Source organism: Pyrgilauda ruficollis, unplaced genomic scaffold, assembly GCF_017590135.1.
Source record: "Pyrgilauda ruficollis isolate IOZ18807 unplaced genomic scaffold, ASM1759013v1 scaffold36, whole genome shotgun sequence".
Taxonomy (NCBI): Eukaryota; Metazoa; Chordata; class Aves; order Passeriformes; family Passeridae; genus Pyrgilauda; species Pyrgilauda ruficollis.
Genome location: NW_024525045.1, coordinates 4,623,389 through 4,649,847, shown reverse-complemented (window position 1 = coordinate 4,649,847; position 26,459 = coordinate 4,623,389). Strand labels below are relative to the sequence as shown.

The following is a 26,459-nucleotide window of genomic DNA, read 5'->3' as shown; positions in this document are numbered from 1 at the left end:
GCACACATTTACACATGTGGGTAGGTGTCAGTGCCCCTGGAAAGGGGCACATGGTCAGTTAGAGCTGTTCTGTTGTTAACCAGTTTCGAAAGTGGATATCTCCACTTAGAGAGGAAATGGAATAAAAATGCAGAGAGAGTAATAAGCAGGGAGAGTAATAAGCAAACAAAGGTGGTTTTGGTTTTTTTTGGGTTTTTTTTTTTTTTTTTTTTTTTTTGTTGTTTGCTTGTTTGTTTGTTAAACCAAAAACAAGTTCTGCTTTACCATGCACAAAGCTCATGGCCAGTCTGATGTCTTTAGGACAATTAGATACAGCTTGTGTTTTACCTACAGTGAAGATGGGGTGGAAATGAGGTAAGAGGCCTTGCTTACTCTTCACACTTTTGAGAAATGTTCTTGTCTTTAAAGAAAAGAAATGTGTTTCATAACCAAATAAACTTCACCAGACCAAGGCAACATCAAGTAAGAAACTTTCAGAGAAGCACTTACCCAGGAAAGAGGAGCTAATTAGAGCTTTCTGATGCTTCACAGTTCTTGTGCTGACATTTCTGTGTGCCCACAGTGGTACCATTTCAAACCTCCTTGCAAACAGGCTCACATTGACCTGTGTGTGCTGCTGAGTTTCTTTGCGTAGTCGCTGACTTGCCTGAATTGAAATGTGCTGTTGGTTTGCAGTATAAACACCAGTAAGAGCTGTTTTTCAGAACTGATAAGCATGAGTGGAACAGGAATAATATCAAGTTCTCAGTCATTACACCCACAGAAAAATGCAGTTATGGTAGCACTTGTTTCAACTGAACTTTCCTTCTTCTTTACCTCTGTTTCTAAAAGGCTGGAGGTTATTTTCTTCCTGGTGTCCCACCTGGTGTCCATGGTCTTTTCATCTCCTACACTTGTAATTTACTAGACTGAAGCTGCTTGTGTTGCAGATTTATGTGGATTTGATGTGATGCTGAGTTTCCTATAGCCAAGTAATTTTTAGAACATTTCTTCTCTACCATTCTTTAGTCTCAAGGGAAAAGATTGATTAGATGCTATGAAGCCTTGTTTCCCAAGCTACACGAGCATCTGTAGTAAAAGATGAGTGTCAGGGAGTGTGGATCAATACACCCTGTTGTAATTCTAAAGTGTTATTCTTTGGCCTACTCACAGTCTCCTGTTTTCCTGAAAACTCGGTTCTGACTTTCAATGTTTGAAATTTCTTCTGTAGAAAATTTCTAGTTACAATAATAGGAAACCTGACAAAAGCTTTTTTTTAAAATTTCTTTTTGTAAAATTCTGAGTGTGTAGCAGTGTATCTATGTCTCAGTTGTTGGCAGCATGTGTTGAAAAATAGACTTTTCTAGTAGTCATCTTTTCAGAGAAGAGCACTGCTTGTTTTAAAATTTAGAAACATGATCTGCTTGTCACAGGCAGAGCTGAGACCCTGGTTCCAGATATGGTTCAGGCAAAGGAGGACATTTTACTTACATTTGTATTTTCTGTTACAGCATAGGTGGAGAAGTAGCAAGAGGAAATGAAGGCAGCTACGTGGGGAAACATTTCCGCATGGGATTTATGACAATGCCTGCTCCTCAGGACAGACTGCCACACCCCTGCTCCAGTGGCTTCACTGTCAGATCCCAGTCTCTTCATTCAGTTGGAGGAACTGATGATGAAAGCAGCAGCTCTCGAAAGCAGCCGCCTCCAAAACCGAAGCGAGACCCCAACACCAAACTGAGCACCTCGTCTGAAACAGTCAACACTGGAACAACAAGCAAAAGTGGGAAACTACCAGACAGGACTGAAGGTAAACACTGTAATTCTTTGGGGAAAAGGGGGTTGATGAACCAGCCTTAAGATTATCCTGTTGCATTTAAGAATTACCTGTATGTTTCCCTATTTGTGTGCCAACAATGCCTAGACAGCTACCCTAGACCTCTCATGTCTAAATGTTGGACCAAATGTCCAACTGTTCTGGATCGTTTTGCCTTTGATATTTGTCATAGAACTGCACCATTTCCATGGTCTGGATGTATACTGGAGAATGAGTTGGATTTATTCAGAGTGAAGGGGGAAAGAGATTGCTGTCAGTTAGAACATTGGCCAATGTTATCTACCCACCAGCCAAGGACCACTAATCATATCATTAGCATGGTGCAAACCACAGCTCTGGAAAGGGTTCTCCTCAACAAAGGAGTGAAGAACAGAAATTAATAAAAAGAATACTTCATGGCCCTGAAACTTCTCAGCAAGGAAATACCATCCAACAGTAAAAATTTTAGCCAGGATGATATAATGTATTGCCCAAAGCTTCTGTTTGTGTCTGAGCCTACATTTTCTCTTCCCGTTCCTCCCAGTTACATTTCAGCCAGAGCAGCATTCAGAAGAGAATTAACAAATAGTTTTAGTGAAGATATTGCTTCCTTACTCTGCACTGCTAAAGATGAGCTAACGCTGTAGGGATGATCTCCCTCCTTTATTCCATGCTGTAAGTACATTCTGTGCAGCAGTAGGACCAGCTGTACTCTCTCCTAGAGAGATCAGGATGACTGTGCTTCACAGTGTGAACTGTAGGAAGGAACCCATAAGGACAAACGGTTTGATCAGTGCTGGTGTCTCCCACTGCTGTGTTACATATCAGTTTGACATTTGATGCAGCATGTTGTCCTCCTAGTGCATCCCTTTGCTTGGTGCAGTGGCCAGAAATACTTGTTAGCTACATTCACGCTATGACCCCCTTTAAGAAAATCTGACTAAAAAAAATTGTCAATGATAACAAAGATGTGAATGAATGTGTAAATCATGGTGGCACATATGTCTGTGATTGTGAAGTTGAACGAGTGCTGAGCAAAGCTGTGGATTTATTTATGCTTTTGGTAGTTATTGTGCACATGACCTTTTTCATTACTTCCATATCCTGTCTTCTTCAGCAACCATGATATCAGCTCTACACAGACCAACGTGACATATGCAAGCATTAAGTAACTGTCCTTAGCAAAAAAAGTTTTCCACAATTTTACTGGAGCAAAGCCTACACACAGAAACTATTTAACTTTGAGATTTAAATTCTCTTATCAGAAAGTCTTTCAAATTTTAATTTAGTATCAAAAGAGGCACAAACTTGGTCTGATATGTGCTGAGGCGAAAGACAGGAGCCCTTAAAAAATGCAACATTTAAAAGTATTTTTATAATTTGTTAATATGTCTCTTAGCACTCTTTCTCCCTAAATCTGCCCAACCAGAATCACCAAGATTAGATGAAGTTTGTTTTGCAGACAGGGTAGTAGGAAAGGGTTTAATGTTTTTTAATATTTTTAATGACTATTCCTGCAAGTGTGAATTGAGTCACACAGTACACGGTGCTGTTCAGAATAGCTGACCCCAGCACCATCTCTAGGATGATTAGGAATGGAATCTGTTTTACATCCATATCCCAGCCCTTTTCCTCATTTGCTGAGAATCAAGAGAACTTGACAGACTTGAAGTAGCAATGATAACAATGGTAATTGAATTGCATCCAAGTATTTTGCCAGCCTCACAGAAGTCATGGCAGACCCTTTAAGCAGCTTTTGTCCTAACAGAACTAGGTTTTCTTCAGCATTATTTGCATTCTGGAAGATTCTGAAAATTTTGTTTCTTTTCCTTCATCTTCTTCTGCCATCTGAAATTTGAGTCCAAGAAAGAAATATGCAGTCATGTCCCTTCTGACAGATCTCAAAGTTCGAAATTGGTTGACATTTCTGTTTCCAAAGACGCTTTTCCTCCTCCACTCCGTACAAGTTGAGCTTGATCTATCCCATCCCACAAGTTCTGAGTGACATGTGTGGTACTGCAGCCTTGTTCACTCTGGTTCCTCTGTATGACAATGGTGCCATACCAGAGTCCAAGTATTGCAGAGCACCTTGGATTCTCATTATTGTCATCAAGAGCTGAATATTCATAGCAAGATCTCTGGAAAGAACTGATGAATGAGTAATACTCCATCACTAGCATAAAATATAATACCTACATGTTACTTTTCAGTGTGAGTAAATGCCTTCATGGAACATTAAGAATCTCTCTGATGTTTAATTTATGACATGTATTATGCTCATTCTGCTGTTTGCAAGCAGAGCAGCAATGGGCACTTTCAGGCTAAAATGAAGAAGTTCCTGGAGGTTTTCAATTGACAGAACCCTTTAATCACACTGTTGTTTTTGTGTGTTCAGAATGCTTGCCCTGCTTCTATTTATACTGGGTTTCACCAAAGAGTTTAATACACAGAAATATCAGATTGGAGGTTTTTTGGTTTGGGTGGGATTTTCTTAAGGGAGCAGTCAATTTTTTAGCACAGATATACTCAAGGGTGGTACAATATGGTGTTTAGATGAACAGACTGGATTTCTGAGATATTTTGCTCTCACTAGGAGAGGCTTTGTTATCACCTGTGCACTCCAAGGTAACATTTTTGATGAATTTTCACAGTAATCTGGCTAATATAGGAATGCTTATATAAAAACTATGGTCATACATGGATGAGAGGCTCTAAAGATGAGCAGAACAGATGGAAGCCAAAGTTCATTACTTGCAGTGTTGATTGATACAAGTATTAGACAAGATTTGTCACTGAATATGAAATTTTTATTGTTGCTCTAAATTAAATTCCCAGCAAATTTAGTATATGAAATTTTGCTCAGAAAATCCTGTAGAACTCTGATTCTACTAGTCTTGTTTTTTGTGGGCCATTAGTTATGTTTTTACCTATGCAGTAGTTCTCATTCCAGTAGTAAACTTTGAATTCAAGATTTTGTAAGTCAGCCTATTCCCAATTTCAGGTGAGAAATTCCATAGGATACAATACTCATGTTTTCTTTTGGATGTCTTTGAAACCTCAGGTCCAAGAAGAGGCAGGTTTAACTTTCAGCCACTGTTGTCTATATTGTACCCAAATATTTGTATATGCATGTGTCTCAGACATTTGCATGTACCTGTGGTATTTGCAGGCTGAATGACTGCAGCCTTTTCCAGGAACTTTGGGAAATAATGATGAAAAACCCTATTGTTTCTCCATCAACTACCATGGAATCTCTACAAAAGACTTGTCACAAAATTGTTCCCAGCACAATTTTTTTTATGGCTGTGCAGAATAATTCAGACTATAATGTCTATTGTCTGACCTGGTGGCTACTTTGAAAAGGAATTTGCTGCATTTTCTAGACAACCAGGGACATCCTCATCACTAATTTTTATTAAACGTATTTACTTTTTGCTCTTTGATAGTGTTCCTGTTTATACAAACAAAAGCAGTAACTGATTGTAACTTTGATACTCCTTTTTGATCAAGGTGAAATCAAATATTGAGTATATCCCATTGTAATATCTGCCATAACATTAGATTGGTTTGAATATGTCTGACTACTGCAGAAGGGGCAGAAAAGATTTGGTCATGAGCTTGAAGGACCTTTTCCTCCTAAAGCACAAATAGCAGCAGTAACACCCCCACTGGTTCTGTGCACTTTTCCTATAAGTGCTCTGGCTTCCCTGTTTGTGGGAGTGTGAGAATCTTCCCTGAAGTTCCAGTGGCACATATTGGCCCTGTCCTGTGCAGCAGCACTTGGGTTTGTTTTGTTCATCCCAGCCTACCTTGGCTGTGCCTGCAAGAGCCCTCTCCAGCCTGAAGGCATCCTTCTCTTGACTTTAGCTTTGTTGCTGTGTTTCCTCACTTTGTGTCCCTTCTTGTGCTTCCAAGCAATATTCCATTTTTTACTCTTCTGGCTGCCTCTCATGTGCACCCACTGAACGCCTTCCACCCAATGCATTTCTCCTCTGTGACAGATTTCTAGAAAGTGTTTTTTAAAAATGTGGGCTGTCTTTTCTTCAGAGTTTTCAAACGCTGGTAGGAACAGCAAACAAATGGAGCTGTGCCCCATGCATCACACATTGGAAGTGACAAGTGAACTGAAAAGGGTAATTTAAAATAACATTTCAGCATAGAAGGCATATCTAATCCTGATCCTGAAAGGTTCTTCATTGCAAAATTGCAGGACTATAATTAATTGATTTGTTTTCAGTGCCCAATCTCACAGAAAAAGGAAGTAATAAAACAGTATAATTGGCTGATGTAGCCAGTCTGAAGCAGTGTTTTTTGATATGATCACTGCGTGTCTACAGGAAATCTTTACAGGTCTACTATAGTGCAAATAAAAATGAAAATATATAAGTAAACTGCATTTTGAAAGATAATTTTTTGTTAAAATTCTGCTTAGTAATATGGAGTACTACATTATATAAAGAAACACACATGAAATATATAATTTAATTATAAAATGTAATTAATGTCTGCATAATACATGCACGTAATGAGAAAGCAGGTTCTATATACTTGCATGTACATACAAACTTGCACACAGATACCAGTTAAAACTCAGAATAGCATTTTCACAATGTTATTTATGGTTGTAATTCTGCTGCTGCCATAGCCAAAGGAAAATTTACCTCTCGTGTGAGAAAATACTTTCAGGGGACCCACCTCTTGAACCCACTCAAGTTGTTTAGTGTTTTCCTTCCAAGTATCTTGGGAAAGAAGATATCCTTCTTGCTGCTGCCTTCTGAGCTCCTTGCAGTGAGCTCAGCAATTTCTAAGGGTGGGCAGCTTGTAAGGAAAATTTTTCTCAGGAGAAAAGTAATTACAGAAACTGGGCTTGCAGTCCAGTTGGTCTCTCTCATAAATCTAGTTTTCTGTCAGCTAGACTGGTGACTCTTCATTGTGAATTTGAAGTTTTGCTACTCTCATTAAGCAGAGTTTGGATTAAAGGGATTTAGCACTTTTGCTGGTTTTACATAGAGCTGGTTTCCTTTTATTTCCTACCTAAGTGAATAATGTATTTAAACTGAACTTTGAAATAGTGTCCTCTGTGGTAACCATGATATGTCTTTCCTTATAGCCAGATCTTATTCCCAGATCTTTTCATCCATGCCTATCAAAGAAATATCTTTAATGAGCCCTATTCAGACCTAGCCAGTCTAAAGGGACTGACAGATGGGTTCTGGTGGGTTGACCTGTGGGCAGTTTAAGAGGCTCCTGCTCTGGGCTGTGTGCTTGGCCTCCTGCTGGCACAGCAGCCCAGCTGACACGGCACAGTGCAGCGTTTTAGGGACATGCTCTGAGGAACCAGCGCTGCTGCAGCCGTGACAGGAGCTGTGGCAGAGGAGTGGGGAGGCAGGTCTGGAGAGCAGCATCCTGCAGTGCAGTCTGTGTGGGGAGCACCAGCCTTGTGCCAAGGCTCTTGCAATCAGCTCCCTCGCAGCCTGGGCCACTTGTCACTGTGGCTGCAGTGCTGCTGCCGTGCCAGGACTGGGGCTGGCAGCAGGAAGGGCAGCATGGCAGAGCATCACAACGGTGTGCTTCCTCCTGAGCTCCAGCTCCAGGGCATCCTCCCCGGGCAGGGGCTCCTCAGCCTGGTGCTGTCTGAGCTGCAGTGGGTCATTGTGCTGAGAGGCCTCAGTGCTTGCATACTGTGCACTATATATTTTACAGCTCATTTTCTCTTTCCTACAGCCTGCACTGTGTTTTGAGCACAGTTTTTCCCTGTGAGAAGCTGCAGCTTGGTTCACATTAGCTGTATAGCTGTAATGTGAGCCACTGCTGAGCCGTGTGTAGAACAAGGTGTTTTCCATCACATACCTTAATCTGATTCTTAAGCTCAGTGCTGTCTTACCCATAATTGTTTGTATGCTGCACTGTATCCCTTGCAGCCTGTGAGGCTCAAGAGAGCTTAACTTGAATCTGTGCACGCTGGGAGAAGGGCTGGCACTGATGAAGGGGAAAGTCAAAGGCAGAAAAGGCAGAAATCACAGGCCTTGTTGTTAGTGAGGTGGAGTTGTCTTTCCACTGCCATGCCTGACTCCAGAGAAGTGTGTGCCCTGTGTGTCCAGGTGGCATGGGGATGGATATGGTGCCTCCAGCAGTGTTGGAGCCATTCAGCTCCTAATGGAACCCTGGCATGTCTTTCCCTTTGCTCTGGCCTTCCCCTCCCAGCCTCCTTGCTGCCCCAGGGATCAGAAGGGTGGAGGGCAGCACCGGCCTGACTGTGTTGGGATTCTGCCCAGCAGCTTGTTCCCACTGACCTGCATTCAAGCAGGTAGGACATGGCAAAGATTTTGGTCTGTTCTCTAGCATTTAATAGCTTAGAGACTTTCAAAGGCTTTCCTTTTTGGGTGGTGGTGGTGGGAGTAGTTTTTCAGAGCTTTGGGATTTGGTTTTCTCTGCTTTTGCTGAGACTTCAGTATGCCCCTCCCTGCAGCAAGTCAGTTTTCAGATTGCAGCTTCCAGAGCTCCTTTACTTCCCTGCATCACCTTCTTCAGCCCTTCATCTTCCCAGGTCTGTTTCCTCATCTCTCGGATAAGCAAGGGCAAGGGGAAAGGAGGGAATGAACATAGCAGTTCTTAGAGCTGTTATAATAGCTTTCTGTGCAGAGCAATGAACACAATGTGATTTTTGGAGGGATTTATAAACCAGTTTTGAAGCCACAGAGGGAATATGTTCTTACCCTCAAGGCACATATGCATGCTCATTAATGTTAATGGAAGCTGCAAGCAATGAACAGAAAATAGACCAGGCAGTGGTAAAAGACACGAAGCTCTGTTACCCACTAGGGAATCACACAGTGCCCAGGACTTGGCAGTTGGTACTTAAGCTCTCTTCTGCTAGTCTAGCCTGTGTACTTAGTGACTTTTTTAAAATTCTTCTTAATTTAACAAAGTTGCTTTATGTATTCCTCCTCGCTCTTTTCACGATAGGATGTTGCTCATTTGCTGAGACTCTGCACCAGGGTTAAAAAAGCCCAAAATTAAATGTGCAGCTCCCCTGCAGTACAGCTATTGCTCTGCTCTCAAGAGTGATGGAAGTTGTGATGTTCTTGATAATGGAAAAGCCTTAATAATGTGAGTTCAGGGAGTGTTTTGCTGATTTACCAGATTAACTGCAAATGCAGCCAGTTCCGGAGGAGCTGCCTGCCCTCAGCTGAAGCTAGCAAGCTCTGCTAAACATTTGTGACTCCTGCTGTGAGCATGTGGGCTTTTCTGCACTCTTAGTGCAGAGCCCCAGTGCTCCAGGGCTCAGGAGAGTTTATAAGCCTGGTCACAAGCCCAGGTCCAAACTGCTGGTGAATTCACATCATTCTGCTCTGAAATTAGCTGGACCATCTCAGACCTAAGAGCAGTGTTGGGCATAACATACTGTATGGGAGACTTTCTCAGGCTGCTGTCCTCTGACTGTACAGGTCACTGTAGCCCCTGGACATGCCAACAAGGCAAGGAAATGTGAGCCACTCATTCATGCAGTTACCTGGGATCTAGGACAGAGTATTAGCATGGATTTCACATCATATGAAAGCCACTGGGCTGCTTTTAAAGCCAACCCACTCCTGGAAGTACTTCACATGTGCTCTTTGAGGTGTCCAAATCAATAATCTCTGCCAGGAAGACCAGACTGAAGAGGGAGTCTCTGAAGAAAGCTAAAGTGTGGGTGGTCTTGTTCACTGCATGGTTAATTTGCAGCCTCAATAGACAGACTCTATGTTACTGTAAGGTTATAATGTCAATAAACCTGTTCATTGTCAGCAGGTCACTGTAAGTCATCATATTGGTGACTTTATTTCATTTTTTGTTTTGTTTATACCTCAGGTGACCGTAATACTGAAATATTATGAGCTGAAATACTATGAGATACTAGATTCTGGCATTATTTTGCTTCACTGAATGGCTCTGAAGTCAAGGCCAGGAGAGGAGGGGAGGAGAAATCCAGGTTAATTCTCATGCGTTGTTTTGACAGCACATCACAAATTGTTAAGTAAAATGAAATGCCTCTGAAACTGCAAAAATAACAATCTGAAAATACTCCTACTACACTTCTGTTTTGCATATTGTTTTTGGCATGTTTTTCTGTTAAAGGGATTGTGGACACATGAGTAAGGGCTTGAGGGATCAGACTGAGATCCTAAAGCCCCTGTTTACTTTCAGAGCTGGTCTGTGATAATAGATGTGTCTAGCAAAATTAATTTGGAATTAAAGACAAAAGCCACAAAACAGCTGCACTTTTTATTATATAGCAAGTACATTGAATTTCCACCTCTTTGTCTTACCTTATTTTTAACTGGTGCCCCAATTCTCTTCTCGCTTTAACAATCAAATGAAACAAATCCTCACGGAGTGAAGCATTACTGAGCTCTTAAAACATTTTGTGCCCTCTGCACTCACATTGGCTTTCCTGGGAATGCACAGTGCTTGCAGAATCACATCCCAAGAGATTCACGTCTAGCTCCAGGTGAGATCCTGTCATGGCCAGCCTCTGTTTCGTTGGTAGCTTCTTTCTAATGACTGAGTATAGTAGCCTTGGTTGGTGCACTGGTTTGCTGCTTTCCTCCCTTCCACTTGGCTTAATGCTGGATGACATCAGGCAACATATGCCTGACATGCTGCAACTGTGTTTGGCACTTCCAGCTTGTCCGTCCGTCCGTCCGTGTGCGAGCACTGCTGTGCTGGGGTAACGTGCATGGCCCTGACAGCTCCACGGAGCACAGCTCCCTCCTTGCACTGCCATCGGCTTGCCTGGAGGCCACCGTGTACCAGCCAGGGCTTTTCACAGATGCAAGAGCGGAAAGTATAGAACGATGCACACATAATTTTAGTGCTATTTTATTGGCTGTAACTTTAAACTGCTGGCATGTCCAACAAGAAGTGCATATCCCAAAGACTGAGGTGGTTTGTACCTGGCTGCTAGTTCAGGGTGGGGAAAGGCTTAGACGTGGGCAGTAAAGCGCTGAAGCTTGGTGTACTTGACTTCAGCAAGAGCTTAATATCCATTTCCAGTACAGTGGTATAATATTTGCCATGGTTCCCATAATTTCTCTGAGATATTCATAAAGAATACTCTACCTTCAAATTCACAGCCTTCCTGCATATAATGATTGAAGAATTACAGCTCCCCTTATGCTTAGTGGTAAAACCAATACTACAAGTACAGGACTCTCTGGGCATGAACATGCCTGGAAAAAAACAGCAGAATTGCCTTTGGGTTGTTGACCCTAACAGGGCTTTGTGGGATTAAGGAGATTGCTGGCATTCTCCCCTCCATGCATGACTGCAAAGGGAGCTCTCTCCTATTTCCTCTGGGTAGAATACCAAAGGATGGAGTGGCTATAAACCTTGCCTTGGAATCACTGGGGTGATGCCAGAAGTCTCAGTTTCAATGGGGTTAAGATTTTGTTTATGGCAACGGAAGTCTCTTAACATTTGAATTTTGGTGAATAAGATAGTAAGCAACCTTTTGATTAAAAGAAAAAAAAATCCACAACCAAAAAAGCAAACATACCAAAGTGTGCCAAGCACAAACTTGAAGCTATAGGACTAGTATGGATGCAAAAGCTTGATAATATGTCTAGCCTACTTATTTTCTTAATTATGAGTGTTTGCAAGCAAAGGCATGAAAACTGAAAATGTTCTATGATTCTGAATTTGTTATTTTCTGTTAAAAGTGAAATAATTTTTACTGGTGGTGTAGCCAAATATCTGCAGTGACTCATTGCCATATGATCCCAGTTCTGCAAATGTATGCTTGCATGTCAGTAAGTGTTAAGCCAAATGGAGACTTCTGTAAAGTAATACTAAGCATTTTCTCCCAGGGGTGTACGTGGAGGAATAGCCGCTGGCTTAGATGACCTTGAGCTTTTCACTTGTCCCTCAGTATCACAGATTCCTCCTTTATAACACACAGGTAGTGATAAAAGCTTAGTTTAGTGAGGTAATTTGCAATCAGCTTATGATGAGAATGTTTGTGCTCACATTGAAAACTTGAGCTGATGGGACACTGCCTTTGTGAGCAGCACTGTAGAAAGAAGATTTTGAGAGGAGAAGGGAATATGTGAAAAACACTGTCCTTGCTAATGTAAAATTCCACACACCTGACAGGGTTTAATTTGTGAACTCAGGGCAGTCACTGTGGAAACCAAGACTTAAGCAGCCACTCAGTGTAGGAACTTCCCAATCGCAAGTGGGTATCACTGATGCTGCAGAGTGTGAATAAGGATGGCAAAATCTGAGCTGCCTTTGTGGTGCAGCTCTGAAATGCTGAATGCCAGGGGTTTACAGAACAGACAGTCCCAGGAGATGGTGTGTAACAACCCCCACAGAGCTCAGGCTGTTCTGAGCTGTGCTCTGCCATAGACTGTGCCTTGGTGGTGGGGATGAATTCCTGCAAAGAGCTTGACTTCTGATAAACAACAAAATGAAACAGGCTGTAAACACTAGGTTATAGCAATAACTTCTGCTTTCCCCTTCCTTTTCCTGCTCCATCTTTGCTTTTTCATCCTCCATCTTGCTTCTCAGCTGGAACAATGAGGTCAAGCCTGACATTTGAAACAGGAGATGCTTCCAAAGCTTGTTTGGAACTGCCCAAAACTCTGTCAAAATGGCACTGTCCACTGCAGTCATACCAGGTGAATTTATGGGGATTAGGCCCAGCTACTTGACCCTTGTAGATCAACACTATTACAGGCTCTACTAGTTTCACTACACTATCTTCAAATAAATGCAGGATGGAATGATAGATGCCAGGCACACTGAGAAGCTCTGAGTGTGAGGCAGCTGATAATATGTGGCCTGTCTGTAATTTTGTCAACACTTTATTTAGAGTTGAGGAGAGAGGAGTCACCCCTATGGAGATGGAAGTAAAATTAGTAGCTGGGAGGCATTTTTCCTAAAGCTGATTACAGTGAGTATTTCATACCACTCAGCCTCTGACCATAGTGCTGTTGCTGTTACATTTCCAGGCGCTGCTGCCTGCCACTGAGCTGCTCAGGCAGTGTTCTGTCCATTTCAGCTGTCATCATATTCACCCAAAAATGTTCAGTGACAACTTACAGGAACTGCTTCTGCAGGGTCACCTTGTGGCCTTTTGGTAAAGAAAAGAGTGCCCCCTTCACTGAACTCTTGTTCATTGTGGCTCATTTGCCTTCTGCTGCTCCTGCTGTGGTGACTCATCTGACCCTGGCCATCAGCCTTGTGCTTTGTTTTGAAATGTGAGCTCAGTGGTGGCGGAAGGAGCTGCTGGATGTGTCACTCAGTGGAGCTTTGTACAACTGCCTCAAGGAAAGAGCTGTACAGAGCCCACTGGACTTCTGGGGGAGAGGGGGCTGCTGAAATCTGCTGGTTCCTTGTCGCTGGTACAGGAGCCTCTGTGGGGCTGCTGTGCCTGTGGAATAGCTGGACACAGCATATCTCATGTTGAAGTACCCAAGAGCCCACTATTCTGCACAATACCACCTTGGTAGGTCTGCCAGTTTGATTGAATGCGCTGCAATTATTTTAGAAGCTCGGCAAACAGATTGTTACTTATATAAGCAAATAATGCATTTGACCTACTTATGTTAGCTGTAAATAGAAGATAGGCATTGCTGTGGATCTGAAAAATGAGGAGTCTCATATCTCTGGATAAATTATTCAAGTCTTTGCATATAGTAATTGCTAGACTTCTGGTCTGGTTGTCTGTGAACCAAAACAGCAAATCAAGTGAACAAATACAGACTATTTTTCTAGATAATTAAAGTAGGTGAGTTAAACTTCCTGTTTCATTTAGCATTTATCTAAATGTAACTTGATTTTCTTTTTTACCATTTCTCCATTGGAGTCCACTATTTGAGTGCATGTCCAGGTTTTAGGAATCCCCCAGAGCTAGGAAATCCTGCAGAGATTTGTTTCATTCAGTGTCTCTGTGAGCACTGGGTCAGAGAGCCCGTGTGCTGTACCTTCTCCAAGAAGTTCATGAAGGTTCAGCAAATGATTTTGCACGTTGTTGCCCTCAGCTGTCACAGCCAGTAATGGATAGCAGTGTTGTTCCTGTGAAGCCAGGAGCTGCATTCAGCCTGGGTCTGCCTCTGTTACCAGGAGCATCAACAGATAATGCCACAGAGGCCTTCAGTGCCTTTGGGCAGCAGGGAACAGGAAAAAGCAACTCAGCCCTCAAAGGGTCACTGCTGTTGTGTGTCCTCTACACACCAAACTCATGTGATGTAGGTGACTAAGGCATGTCTTGATGGGACTTAGCTTGTCACACACCACCCTTTCTGGACAGAGGAGAGATCTTTTCTTTCTACAGGCTAACAGAGATGCTGCTGCACTTGAGCCATCCCATGGCTCAGCCTGTAGAAACTCAGAGCATCACCATCTTCTCTGTGATAGTCAGGGAATCTGATACTTAAGGAATAAGAAAATTAAGGATACAGGGTAGCTGCAGAGAGGGAGAAGGGGCAGCTAGCACAGGGTGACAGCTCCATGAGAATTGTACCACAACAAAAATGCTGATCTGGGTGGTGGGGAAGGCTGGTGTCACCCATTGTTCTCTGTGTGAAGTGCAGTCAGTTTGTGGGGAGCTATCAGAATAGAGCAATAGCAGTTAATTCACAATAAACCAGCAAACTCTTCAGGTTTTATTTTCACAGTGACAGTCAAGACTCCATAAATGGCACTATAAACTAGAAGGGCTTTACTGATGTTTCTGCTCTGTGGCTGTTTTACTGTACTCTGCTGTGAGCATGCTTAACCCTTCACTACTCCAGCTCTATGCAGGCTCCTGCATGAGAGACACCAACAAACAGGCACATTGACTTCATAAATAAATTTGTCTGCATGCATGATTCATTAGTTCTGTTTCCACATTCTTCACTAATGATACTTCTGATAGAGAAATTTCCATACCCATTGCCTTTCTCTAGAATTCCTCCAGACTATGTAGAATTACAGAAATTTGTATTGTCACTGTAACACTGGTTGCAAAACCTGTTTTGCATATTGCAGAGTTCAGAATGAACCAGAACTTCGAAAATACTCATTGCATGTGTGGGCAGCGTGAGGATCTTTCCCCAGTAATCCTCCCACCTCTCTGTCCTCAGAGCCTCTTCTGGAACTTCTATAACTTAAACCCATGCATTGCCAGAGATCTGGCCCTTTGTGTCTGGTCATATTAGTTGAAGGATATTTTTCTAGATGGGTACCCAGAGCATATCCATCAGAGGGTACTCAGAGAGTCATCTAAAAGAAGTTACTGTGAGATTTTCATTTACCTCCACTTGCACTCAGCACATAAGTTTTCCTGTAAAAGGAGAATGATTCAAATTGACTATTCTTTCCTTAATTATCCAAAGTCTTGCTTTTTCTGCCTTACCAGGCCTATGCCATCTGACAATAGCTTTTAGCCTCAGTGAATAGCACAGAACAGCTTGATTGCAAATAATTTGTAATTATTTCCCAAATACCCCTTTCTTTTTTTCTTTTGCCTATTCAGTGTTATCTGGAAAAATCGGGGATATAAATTACTCATTCTTTTAAAAGACAAGAATGTGAAGTTCAAAATATAGGAGAGCACAAGGCTGGGCATTCAGGAGGAGACATTCACCTTGTAATTTTTCACAAGTTTTTGGAGACCTTTGCACTCTAGGAAAGGGTAATTGGCCAGGTGGAGGTACAGGGAATTGAGGGCTGTGAAGGAGAAAACCTGGAAGTCAGTCTGCTCTGTAATGTGGCAATTTGGGTAGGGAATCTCTGTACCATGTTGACACTACAAAGGTTTTGACATATCCTGGCACCTCTGGGTCTGCCCTTGTCTTGCTGCTGCAGAGCAAGGACTGGCAGCCCTGCTGTGCTGGGAGCAGGCTCTGGCAGCCGGCACTGGTGCCCTAGGCTGGCTTTTGTGAGCCCCAGGGAGGGGTGGCAACCTCGGCATGTGCAGAGTGTGTGGTGCTGGGGCTGTTCGGTTCTGTGGCCCTGAGCTGGACCTGCGAGCAGAACATCTTTAACCATGGTGCCTGTCAGCTGCAGGCTGGTACTGCTGGAGCAAGGCAGAACTGGCTTTAACTGCAGGCCCTGATTCTGCTCTCTTTTGTACTGATGTTTAATTCTGGGCTATCACTCCCAGAGCCACAAGCTCTCCACCACTTTCAATTAGAGCAGAAATCAATCATTTTAAAAGCCAAAAGAAGTCGTAGCCAAAATAAAGAGACCTGAATACTTTTGAGGAAGTACTCTTAATCATAGCCTTGAGACATGCAAGTAGCACATCAGCATTATTTTATGACACTGACTTTTCATCTTTTCATTTTCAGTATAGTTGTGTCCTCTTTAAATGCCCAAATAATTTCCAGTAAGAGCTAATAAATTCAGGAGGGGGAAGAAATAGGTGCTGTTTGAAACCATTGTGCTGAAACCACCTGTTTGAATTAATCAGATGGTTCTTTTATTCCTCCCATGTGCTTCCCTTCTTTTAGAGCATCTTTTAGGAAAGGAGGAGGTAACCTGCAGGGAAGGGCCTTGTGTCCATGAGGACAATGCTATTTTGAGAGCCAGATTTTTTCTTGAGAGAAATGCATTCTCCGATGTTCAAACTGTTGATGATGTTTCAATAATCACTTGCTAAGATGCATCTTTGTGTGTATATTTTATGGCTGTTCACAGTGTAGGGATATTTACCTTCAAATATTTCTTGGAGAAGAAAAGATGCATGTTCATCACTGCATGTCTCCAATAACTACATTTAATTTTTTTTGTTGTCTATTGTTGCTTTCCAATGACAGGAATTGCTGTGCAAGTTTTGGTATAAACAAATAAATTAAAATAAAATCTTGTGTAAAATGTCTAAGAGCTTAACATGGTAGAAGAGAAATATTGAAAGGTGACATTGGGAAGCAAAATGATAGGTGAGGCCACGTGGCCTGTAAAAATAGATTATTTAAACTTAGGTCTCCTGAGTGCCAATCTTTTGCACAGTTCAGACCACTTTGTCTTTTAAAAATCAGTTTCACTAAGACTATTCAAACTTCATCTACAGAGATAATGAAATCTAACCCAATAGAAGCACTTTTAGTCCCCAAATCATTCCTTCATTGAATCTATAGCCCCTTGTAGAAATTGAAAAGGAGCAATTTTTTTAGATGTTTTTACTCATTCCTTATACAGTGAGCAAATAATAAACAACAATCTAACAATATATTTTCATATTTCAGTCTCTCCTTAAAGAATAAATATATACTTCAGAAGGATAATACAAGAAGCATTCTCTATTTCCAAAATTACCTATGAAAGGGAGATTATCTGGGTATGTCTGAAAGCTATGCATAACCTTTGCACTACAAATATCTCATTTCAAAAATGTCATATTCTCCTTATACAGTAGGGCTTCCATGAGGTTATTTTAAGCACTGTGCTTCTGGCTTTGAGATGAGACCTGGAGTTACCAGAGCTGCAGCTCTTGTTTCCCTTAAGGTTAGTTAGAGCCAGATAGTTTCTTGGAAGGAGTGCCCCACAGAACACAGAGAGCTGCTGCTCAAGCAGCAGGAACTCTGGGGAGTTCACTCTTGTTTGCAAGGATCATTGTGCCTCCAGGTTAGCAGCTGTGGTAGTTTGGGTGGCTCTGATGCAAACAAGGAGGTGCTGGCACAGCATCCAGAGCCCCCAGGGCAGCTCCTGTGGGGACAGAGGGCCATGGGGCAGTGCTGAGTATCATCCCCTGAGCACCTCCCATGTGCTCCACCTCCCCACGGGTCTGGTGCTCTCTTGTGCCTGTGTGTCTGTAATAGAAGCAGTCAAAGAGGTTTGTGGTGCACTCTGAGATGGGTGTTTGAGGAAAGCTGCACCTGGTGGGGAAAGAAACAATGCTCACTTTCACTTCTGCCACTTAGCTTTGGATCAGGACTCGTGTCTGATGCATACGAGTGGCAGAGTCTCAACACAAGTTACAGGCAACAGTTTAATCAAGGACATAGTAATTCATGTTGGAAAGCACTTAATTACTCCACATTTAGAGCAGACAACATGGCAGTATGTGTATCTCCAATATGCCAGCATGGTTCACTTTTCATAGAAGTTTATGATCCCAGCGGGCACCAATGCTTTTTCTGCCTGATAAATGTCAAGTACTTTAAGCAATCTTGCCTGTTCCTCTCTGGAGATTGCCAAATAATTTCCTTTCATTGGGTTTGGGATCTTGCCAGGGCTTTTGCATTCATGCACATCTTTCCCTGCCAAATGTTGGTAACACCGGAACTGCACAAACACTCCCTGCTCCTTTCATTGGCTTTGCACAGTTCTGTTTGGCTGCAGGATTCCTATTATTTTTCTCTGTTGTTGTGGGCTGGAGCAGTAGTTCATGATTCATACTCTATTAACAGGTGTGCTGTGGAGTTCAGCCCTTGCCAGAGAGCTGTGTTTCAGAGTAGAAACCGTTGTTAAATTTAAGTGTCTTGCACCACAGTCTTCTTAAAGATAATTCAGTTTGCCTCAAAGATAATTCAGGTGTCCTCCTGCACCTGAGGGAGTTCCTAGTGGATGTGAACAATTCCTCTGTTCCTAGTAACAATAAAAAGCTTTCTTTGTTATTAAATCTATCCATTTACCTGTGTATTGCCCTGAAGAGCATATAGGAGGTAACTTTTAAGATTTGTAAAATATTTAAACAATTTAGTTTAAAATTTTAGTTGGAAAAGTCCAATTCGTCATGAAGGGAAAAAGACCTCAGTAACACAAAACCTCCTGGAAATAGATGGTTTAGTAAAATAAACTATAGCAGAGGAAAAATGCTTTATATAGCAAATGGAAAGTAAATCACCTAAAATGTTTTACCCTGTTTCATACAGCAGAACTGGGTCATTTGACCTTTTTGTTGATAATGTCACCAATATATTCTAGGCTAGTGCTACATATCATGCCATGGCAGACGAGGCTCTGTGTGTCATCATGGTACTTAATTTCAACCCATGCAAAAATACAAGGCTGGATGGCAGAATGTCAATCGTTTTTCCTTGACATTTCTCCTTTCCTCATTTGTAATGTAATAACCTGTGGATATTGTATATGGGAAGTCCAGCACCCAAGGACAGGTTTAGACAGTGTAGCAGAACCTCTTCAGCTGGATAAAAATTATGAAAATTGAATGAGGAAAGAGGAGAATAGGCTTTTTCTACAATTTAAAAACACAGTACTTTTGACCACTTTTGGCTGGTTTTAGAAAAAAATATCAGTTAACATTAGCTTGAATGACCACAGCACAGGAGTAACTCAGCTTTTGATTATTTTGTGATCATTAACATCCATCCCAATAAAGACATCAAAGAGAGGGGTTGTGGCTGTAAGACAGAGCCAATCTCAGCGTGACACCTGTGGCACCAAAGATGTAAAAGGCAGCACTGGGAACAGGGATCTGAGGAAGCAGAGGAGCAGGAAATGTTCCTTTCTCAGGTATCCATTAGTGATGGCAGTGTGATGCACAGGAACTGAAGACTGTGAGAAGCCTGTGTTTACAAAATACAGGATTTTCAAATGTAGCTGAAGTAGAGTTCAGGTCATGTACAACATGTTCACAAATGATCAGGCAGTTTGTGCCAGTTTCATTGACTGTCTCTTCATTTTAATGACAGCAATCTGAATAAGATTGCTTTTGACAGGCTTGTAAATCAGATTAACAGAGGTTGGAGAGAGGACTGAGATCAAGTTTATGCTAGTAGAATATATAAAAACATAATATACAAATAAGACACTAAACAGAAATGAAATAGTGATTTAGCTGGAAACAGGCAAGAAAAATCTGCCAGTATTGTCAAATGCATCACAAGTAATATTTTCTGCAAAGCCCAAATGATTCTGGTAGCCTACATCTTATTCCCAAAAGTCTAGCCTAATACATTCAAGAAAATTAATTTGGGTTAATTAAAAAGACAAATTTAAAATGCATTAGGATATATCCACATAGTGAAAAACTATCAAGCTACCAAACACCCTTATCTGTGGTTGCTTTTGCATATCCCTAGCCTGCTGCAAAGTGGAACACATTAATTGGAACCATCATGAAAATATAATATATTTTTGAGTATTTTTTGTTCCTTTTAATTCTGGCAAGATTTCTTTTCCTTTTTGCTTTGTTGTACCTTAGTTATGTGTTAAGCTAAAACAAATGCTACTAACAAAGAGTAGTCACATTTCTTTGTACATGTACACATTCACAGCTCCTTATTCCTGAGCAAAACTCGTTTATCATCTGCCTTTACTGCTACACCTTGTGGGAATTGAACAGAAGTTATTTAGCAGATCAAAGCACGAGTGTGACAAAGTGATAACACCATTTGAGTCCTCCTCTGATAGTGACCAAACCACATTAGTGAGGTGCTTTAATGCAGGTGCTTTAATCCAGCTCTGAGCCAGCATCCTCCCAGACTCAAAATGCTGTCTTTGAGCTGGCAGAGCACTGCCTCACTGCTGGCTTCAGGAATATGTTCATGGCTGTTTCTAAAAGAGAGGTTTCAACTCTGTGAGTGCTGCCTATCTGATTTAGCATCTGAGATTTGCTGGCTGTTTGCTGATGGGTCAGCAGAAGGTTTCCCTGAGCATTGAGTTCAAACTAGCAGATATGCAGTAGTGAATTACAAGGAACAACAAAATTTGGAAAGGCAGGAAAGCTACCATTCTAACCTGGCCACTAGTTTAGTCCTCTGTGTTTGTTTGTTTTTTTGAACCGACTTACCAGTGAGATATCAGTTACCTCCTAGAAACATAAGCTAGGTTTAGTGTATGCGATAAATTTTGTTTCTGAACAAGTTTGTTGAGTCTGCTTAGGATAAAAGCTGACTTCACTTAAACATTTAATGAGGCATTTTATTAACCCTAACATTTAATGAGATGTTTTATTAGCTCTTTATGCAAAGTGAACAAAATGCAGTTTGCATGAGTTTTCTTATTGTTTAATTCATAAAGGATCATTTCCAAGAAACCCTTGACCTCTCATTTCAAATTAATTTCATCACAATGTTTTGATTTATAATTTCAAAGACAAGGTTTCTATAAGTAACCAGTGTAGAAAGATTCCAAATCTGTGAGATACTTTGTTATTCCTTGACTTCACAGACACCTCATTAAGAGATTCATGAGATTCTAACAATATAGTAGAGTCCTGATAAATCACTAGAATTATCTCAACAACAGATTTCACAATTTGTGTATGAGTATTTTCCTTCTCTGTTAGTGCTGAGACAATTGTTGTGCTTTATGTAAGAAGTTACTATAAATAAAAAGGTCTTGATTCATCACTTTGTCACTGCAGAGTTACCTCCCTGTCATTCCAATATGACTGTTCAGGACCTTAACTGTTCTCTTGGAGCCAAAAGGAGTTCATTTTGATATTTAGTGTTATGTCGTTGGCAACTCTTTGGGTCTTTAAAATCCCACAGTGATATTTGAAAAGCACAATATTTAAAAATGGAAAGTCTCCTGTCCCAAAGAGTTTGGGAAAGAACAGATGTCTCGGAGGAAGGGAAGTGCTCACTAGTTACTTAATCCTGGAGTGTCAGAGCATTCTGGGGGAAATCTAGGAGTGTTTTGAATTGTTATTTTTGTAGTGTTCTATTGATGTAATACCAGAGATAACCGCAACAAGCTGGTCCCAGGAAATCCATTCCAGAATTACTGTAACAGAGACCCTATGGTTGACCAGGTGTGTTACAGGCTTCTGATGAGTTTGTGTTCTGTTCTGTTTTCAGTGTCAGCCAAACCAAGACCTCACAGTGATGAGTACACAAAGAAGATTCCACCTCCTAAGCCGAAACGAAACCCAAACACTCAGCTAAGCACATCTTTTGATGAAACATATATCAAAAAGCATGGCCCTATGAAGACAAGCCTCACTAGGGATGCCTCACTCTCGCAGGTCAGCAGTCCTGCTCCAGACACAGAGGAAGAAGAGCCTGTTTATATTGAAATGGTTGGGAATATTCTCAGAGACTTCAAAAAAGATGAGGATGACCAAAGCGAAGCGGTCTATGAGGAGATGAAATACCCTATATTTGATGACGTAGGCCAAGACTCAAAATGTCAATGTGAATATGACCATCACACTTGTTCTTCTCAGTGTGCTACTCCCACAGTGCCTGACCTAGATTTCACCAAGTCTCCAGTGCCATCTACTCCCAAGGGCTTGCTTTGTGACATACCCCCGCCATTTCCAAACCTGCTTTCTCACAGACCTCCACTGCTGGTGTTCCCACCAGCACCAGTGCAGTGCTCCCCGAATTCTGACGAGTCTCCTCTAACTCCACTAGAGGTCACAAAGCTTCCTGTCCTAGAAAATGTGTCTTACATCAAACAGCAAGCTGGAGCTTCTCCATCTTCACTGCCACCTCATACACCAGGCCATCAAAAACTGGAGAAAGACCAGACAGTATCTCATGGAACTAGCACCCCTGGGCACACCTCCTCACCTCCTCATCCTTCTACCTTATACAGAACGCAGTCTCCACACGGTTATCCTAAAAGTCACTCTGCCTCACCTTCTCCTGTCAGTATGGGTAGGTCTCTTACCCCCTTAAGCCTCAAAAGACCTCCACCTTATGACTCTGTACATTCAGGAAGTCTCTCAAGAAGCTCTCCATCAGTGCCTCATTCTACAGCCAGAAACACATTGCAAGAAGGAGGGAAGATGGTCAGTGTGTCGGTCAGCACCTACGGGTCATCCTCTCAGAGCAGTTCCCGCTCTCGCACACCCACCAGTCCTCTGGAGGAGCTAACCAGCCTCTTCACCTCAGGACGAAGTCTCCTGAGGAAATCCTCCAGTGGCAGAAGATCTAAGGAACCTGCAGAAAGTAAGTCCTTGACGTAATTTTTCCTCATCTTTGTATAATAATACCTGCTACTGTACTTTACTAAATCAAATGCTTGCAAAAATTAAATAACTCAGAATTCTGAATGCCTTATAGAAATTTCCTGTAATGAAAAGAAAAATGATTACTGCTTTAGTCTTAATATTGTTATATTTCTAAGGTTTTTGAGTATGCATACTGCACTTAGAAGTACAATTCACGGCTTGGTCTTGCAAGAGTTGGTTCTCATTAATTTTTCTACAGCTGTAAATGTTCCCGGTGAGTTGGGATCCTTTCTTGATGGATGCTAAGCAGCTTGTAGCAAAATAACCAAACAGTAGCTGTTGAGGGTTATTTGCAGAGATCCACTGATCGCCCTTAACTTGGCCAGAAATCCTAGAAAATATGACAGCCAAAGGTACCAGCTTAACCTTGGTTAAGCCTGGAGCAAAGGTTAAGGCTGATGATCTTGGAGGGCTTTTCCAACCTGAATGATTCTGTGATTCTGTGTAAACCATTCCTCTCCTTCCATGCTGTGCCATGGAATATCTCTTTCAGCTGGAACGGTGTGACTGTTTGGAAGGCTGTGCTGTGAATTGATCTGAAAACCAGCATGACCTATAATTCTCATAACCTATAATCCCACACAGGAAGAAATGCATGGAAGGAGGCTGTGCAGGAAAACCTTAAGGCAATATTCACTTGTCATATGCTGTGTCATAAAATCAATGTTCCATACGCATTCAGGTTTCCACCATGTACAGCATGTACTTCTGAGCTAGTGAAATATGGAAACTTCTTTTGAAATCAATGGGAGTCACATGTGTGAAAGCAGAACCAGGCACCAGCATTTCTGTTGCAAAAATGTTCCTGTTCAGTGGGTGTCCTGCAGTGGAAGGTCTTTCTAACACCTCCTGACTCAATGCAAAGCAGACTTGGGATGCTTTCTCCTCCACTCCAGTAAAATCTGTTTATGACTTTGAATTGTTGACTCCTGTCTAATGAAAAAGCTGTCTTTGGAAAGCAGCTGATCTCATGTTTGTGTAGGTACTATATTATAGCTATTGACAGCTCTGTGTATGATAAACTGCACTGGTTTATACCTGATAAAAGAAAGTGTTCTGGTTTCCAGGCTACTGTATCACTGTGGAAGTGAATTCCACACTGTGTTTCTGGTTGTGTTTGTGCCCCTCTGTTATGTCACCCATCGCAGTGTGGTCACAGCACTTTGGGGCATGCTCAGGGTGCTCAGCAGGACACCCCTCTGGGTTTCCACGGGCAGAGGTGTCTGCCTGGCACCTCTGCAGCTGAGTGAGGACGTGCCTATCTGTAAGAATGGAGAAAAGCCTGGTGGCAATGGTCTAGGCTGGCCTACAACTCATCCCTCCTGACTCACTGGCTCCACTTCTCCAGCCTCGGTGTTATTCTTATTTATCTCTGTACACATCAGGAATAACAGCTCAGTCAGAAGGTGAAGGTGAGAATAGAGTTAGCAAGATATGGAGGGTACTAGTTGGTGCAGCAGTTTGCTTAATTTGCCTTTAGTATTTTCATGGCCTGTAGTCATTAATCCTGTTTTATGAAAGTCTCAGCTCCATGATTCAGTAGGGTTTCATTAATTGATTGCAGTAGTAAAACTACAGTAACACCGGATTTGTGTGCTGGATGGAAGCAAGTTTGTATCTAAAAGGCAAGATGATTCTTGTAATTGGGAACAATTATGAAGGATGTGATGTGACATTTATAAATAATTTCAGCTAAATGCTAGGGAGATTTTGGCAGGTAATACCAAACATTATTAAATAGGCTTCTTATTCATAAATGAGCAGAAATCTCCTGTAAATCCCATGTTACACTAGCTCTACTCAGTGAGGTTTGTACTCTCACCAGCAAGTTTGGAACCTGGAGAAATTCCTGCCGTGAATATTGCAAATCCTGGGAAATTTCAGCACATCTGTGCTGCTGTGTCATACTTATCTCCTGAATATGTTTGCTATATTCTACTTGACTGAAATGGAATGCAAAACTTTCAAATCAGTTTTCACTGATAAATTTAAACTAAATCTTGCCCTGCAGATCTGTACCAAGTGCAGCCTTGTTTTCCTCTCAAGGAGCACTGTTCTTTCTCCTTAGGAAGTAGAAATGTGTTCCTTATAGGCCGCAAATGGTAAGAACAAGAGAGATATGAAATTTAAATTGTGTTCATTTATTTAAAAAAAATACATTCATGTTATAAATAGACACCAGTGGTGAAAAGACTCTGGAGTACAGCTGTGTTGAGTAAATGAACAGACTGCCCATCTAATCTGATTGTAATTTGTCTGGTATTTACAGTATGACTTAATCCCGTGGGATTACTGCCCTGAGCAAGAATCAGGTTTGTGTTCAGATATTGCAGAGGTAGAAGACACTCTAAGATTTATAGAAAACACACACAGGTCTTGCATTTTATGTCTTTCAATTCTACATTGAAATGATCCACCATAAAGAATCTAAATTGGGAGATTTGAACATGGCATTTGACCAGACTGCCACATTTACATGTCGTGATTTACAGGGTGATAGACAAGGGAGGCTGGGCTACTCATCTGATATGTTAAGGAAACTTTGATCCTTATTGTCCTGTTTTCTAAAAACCCTTTTGTATGCTTTTAACATTTTAAATATGTATTACAGACAATTATGAAAGTGGGGAGAAAATGACAAAGAAAAGTAAATTGTAAGGCCAAATCAGAAATGAAAAAAATATTGGTGGACCATTATGCAAAAAAAAATGCAAAAGATGGAGATAACCCTACAGAAAACTGAAGAAAGGTGTAGAATATGAAGAATGTGAAAGAGTGGAAAAGATAAATATTACTAATTGTCGCTGACTGTTCCTTAATCCTTTCTGTGTTTGTGTGGGATAACATGGCAGTATGCCTTAACACTTGGCAGACCCCTGTGAAATACAATGTCAATCCTCAGAGGTCAGAGGGAAACTATCTAAAGGGTACCAGCACTTGGGCTGCTGCGCTGTGCCCTTTTCTGAAGCAGCTGGAAGGTGTTCAAGTACAGCCACTTGATCCAGCTGTGTGGAACCACACAGTCCCTTTGTTGTCACTGTGCGCCATGAATGTCTGTGTCACCTGCATCCTTCAGTAAAGAGGGATTTATGGAGGGAGACGAAGGGAATGGTCTGAAGCTTTTCTGGAGGTGTATTTTCTGCTTCTGCACCACAGAAACACACTGTACTCCATGAGGAACTAGGCTGGAGTCACGTGCCTGAAGGCATTCCCACATCCTACAGAGCAGGGCAGAGGCTGCTGTGCACCTGCACTGGCTTTCAGGCTGTGTGTGCCTCCAGGGTTTCTTTGTGAGTGCTCCTGTAAATCCTTGTCAGGACTAGCCTTTCTTTCTGTATATTGATTGTTCCCATTTGTTAAAAATTCTGTTCCCTCACAGTTTCCTGGGAGCTCTGTGCCAGTTTCAGGTGATTATTGCAAACATTCACTCTAACGAACTGCACAAGAGAGCAGTGACCTCAGCTGTGTGCTCTGACTCTGGATGAGCACAAGGTGTGACATCAGAACAAGTGATGCAGCTCAGGTTTTTGTTTTCCTAAGCTGCTGTGCAGGGCTTCAGATCTGCTTTGGTGTTTGCCTACGTGGAGTTTCACTCTTCAGCTTCTAGTCACATAAAGGGAGGAAATTCGTGAACGTGCTACTTTGAAAAATCAGTTATAGTGATTGAAAATTGGGATAATTGTTAACATTTCCTGTTCCTGGCTGGTATTGAATTAAGAATCTAAACACATCAAATAGTGTGAGGAGAGGAGGGATTCTGAAGTA

At 41.7% G+C, this 26,459-nt stretch overlaps 1 protein-coding gene across 1 annotated transcript in view; it reads left to right on the top strand.

Annotated features, from left to right (window-relative positions):
- NYAP2 (neuronal tyrosine-phosphorylated phosphoinositide-3-kinase adaptor 2) overlaps window positions 1–26,459 on the top strand; it is a 125,153-nt gene that overhangs the window by 51,961 nt on the left and 46,733 nt on the right. The window contains exons 2-3 of the mRNA XM_041475810.1: window positions 1,491–1,789; window positions 21,535–22,632. Coding sequence (XP_041331744.1) covers window positions 1,491–1,789; window positions 21,535–22,632 — 1,397 coding nt within the window. The remainder of the gene's footprint in view (window positions 1–1,490; window positions 1,790–21,534; window positions 22,633–26,459) is intronic.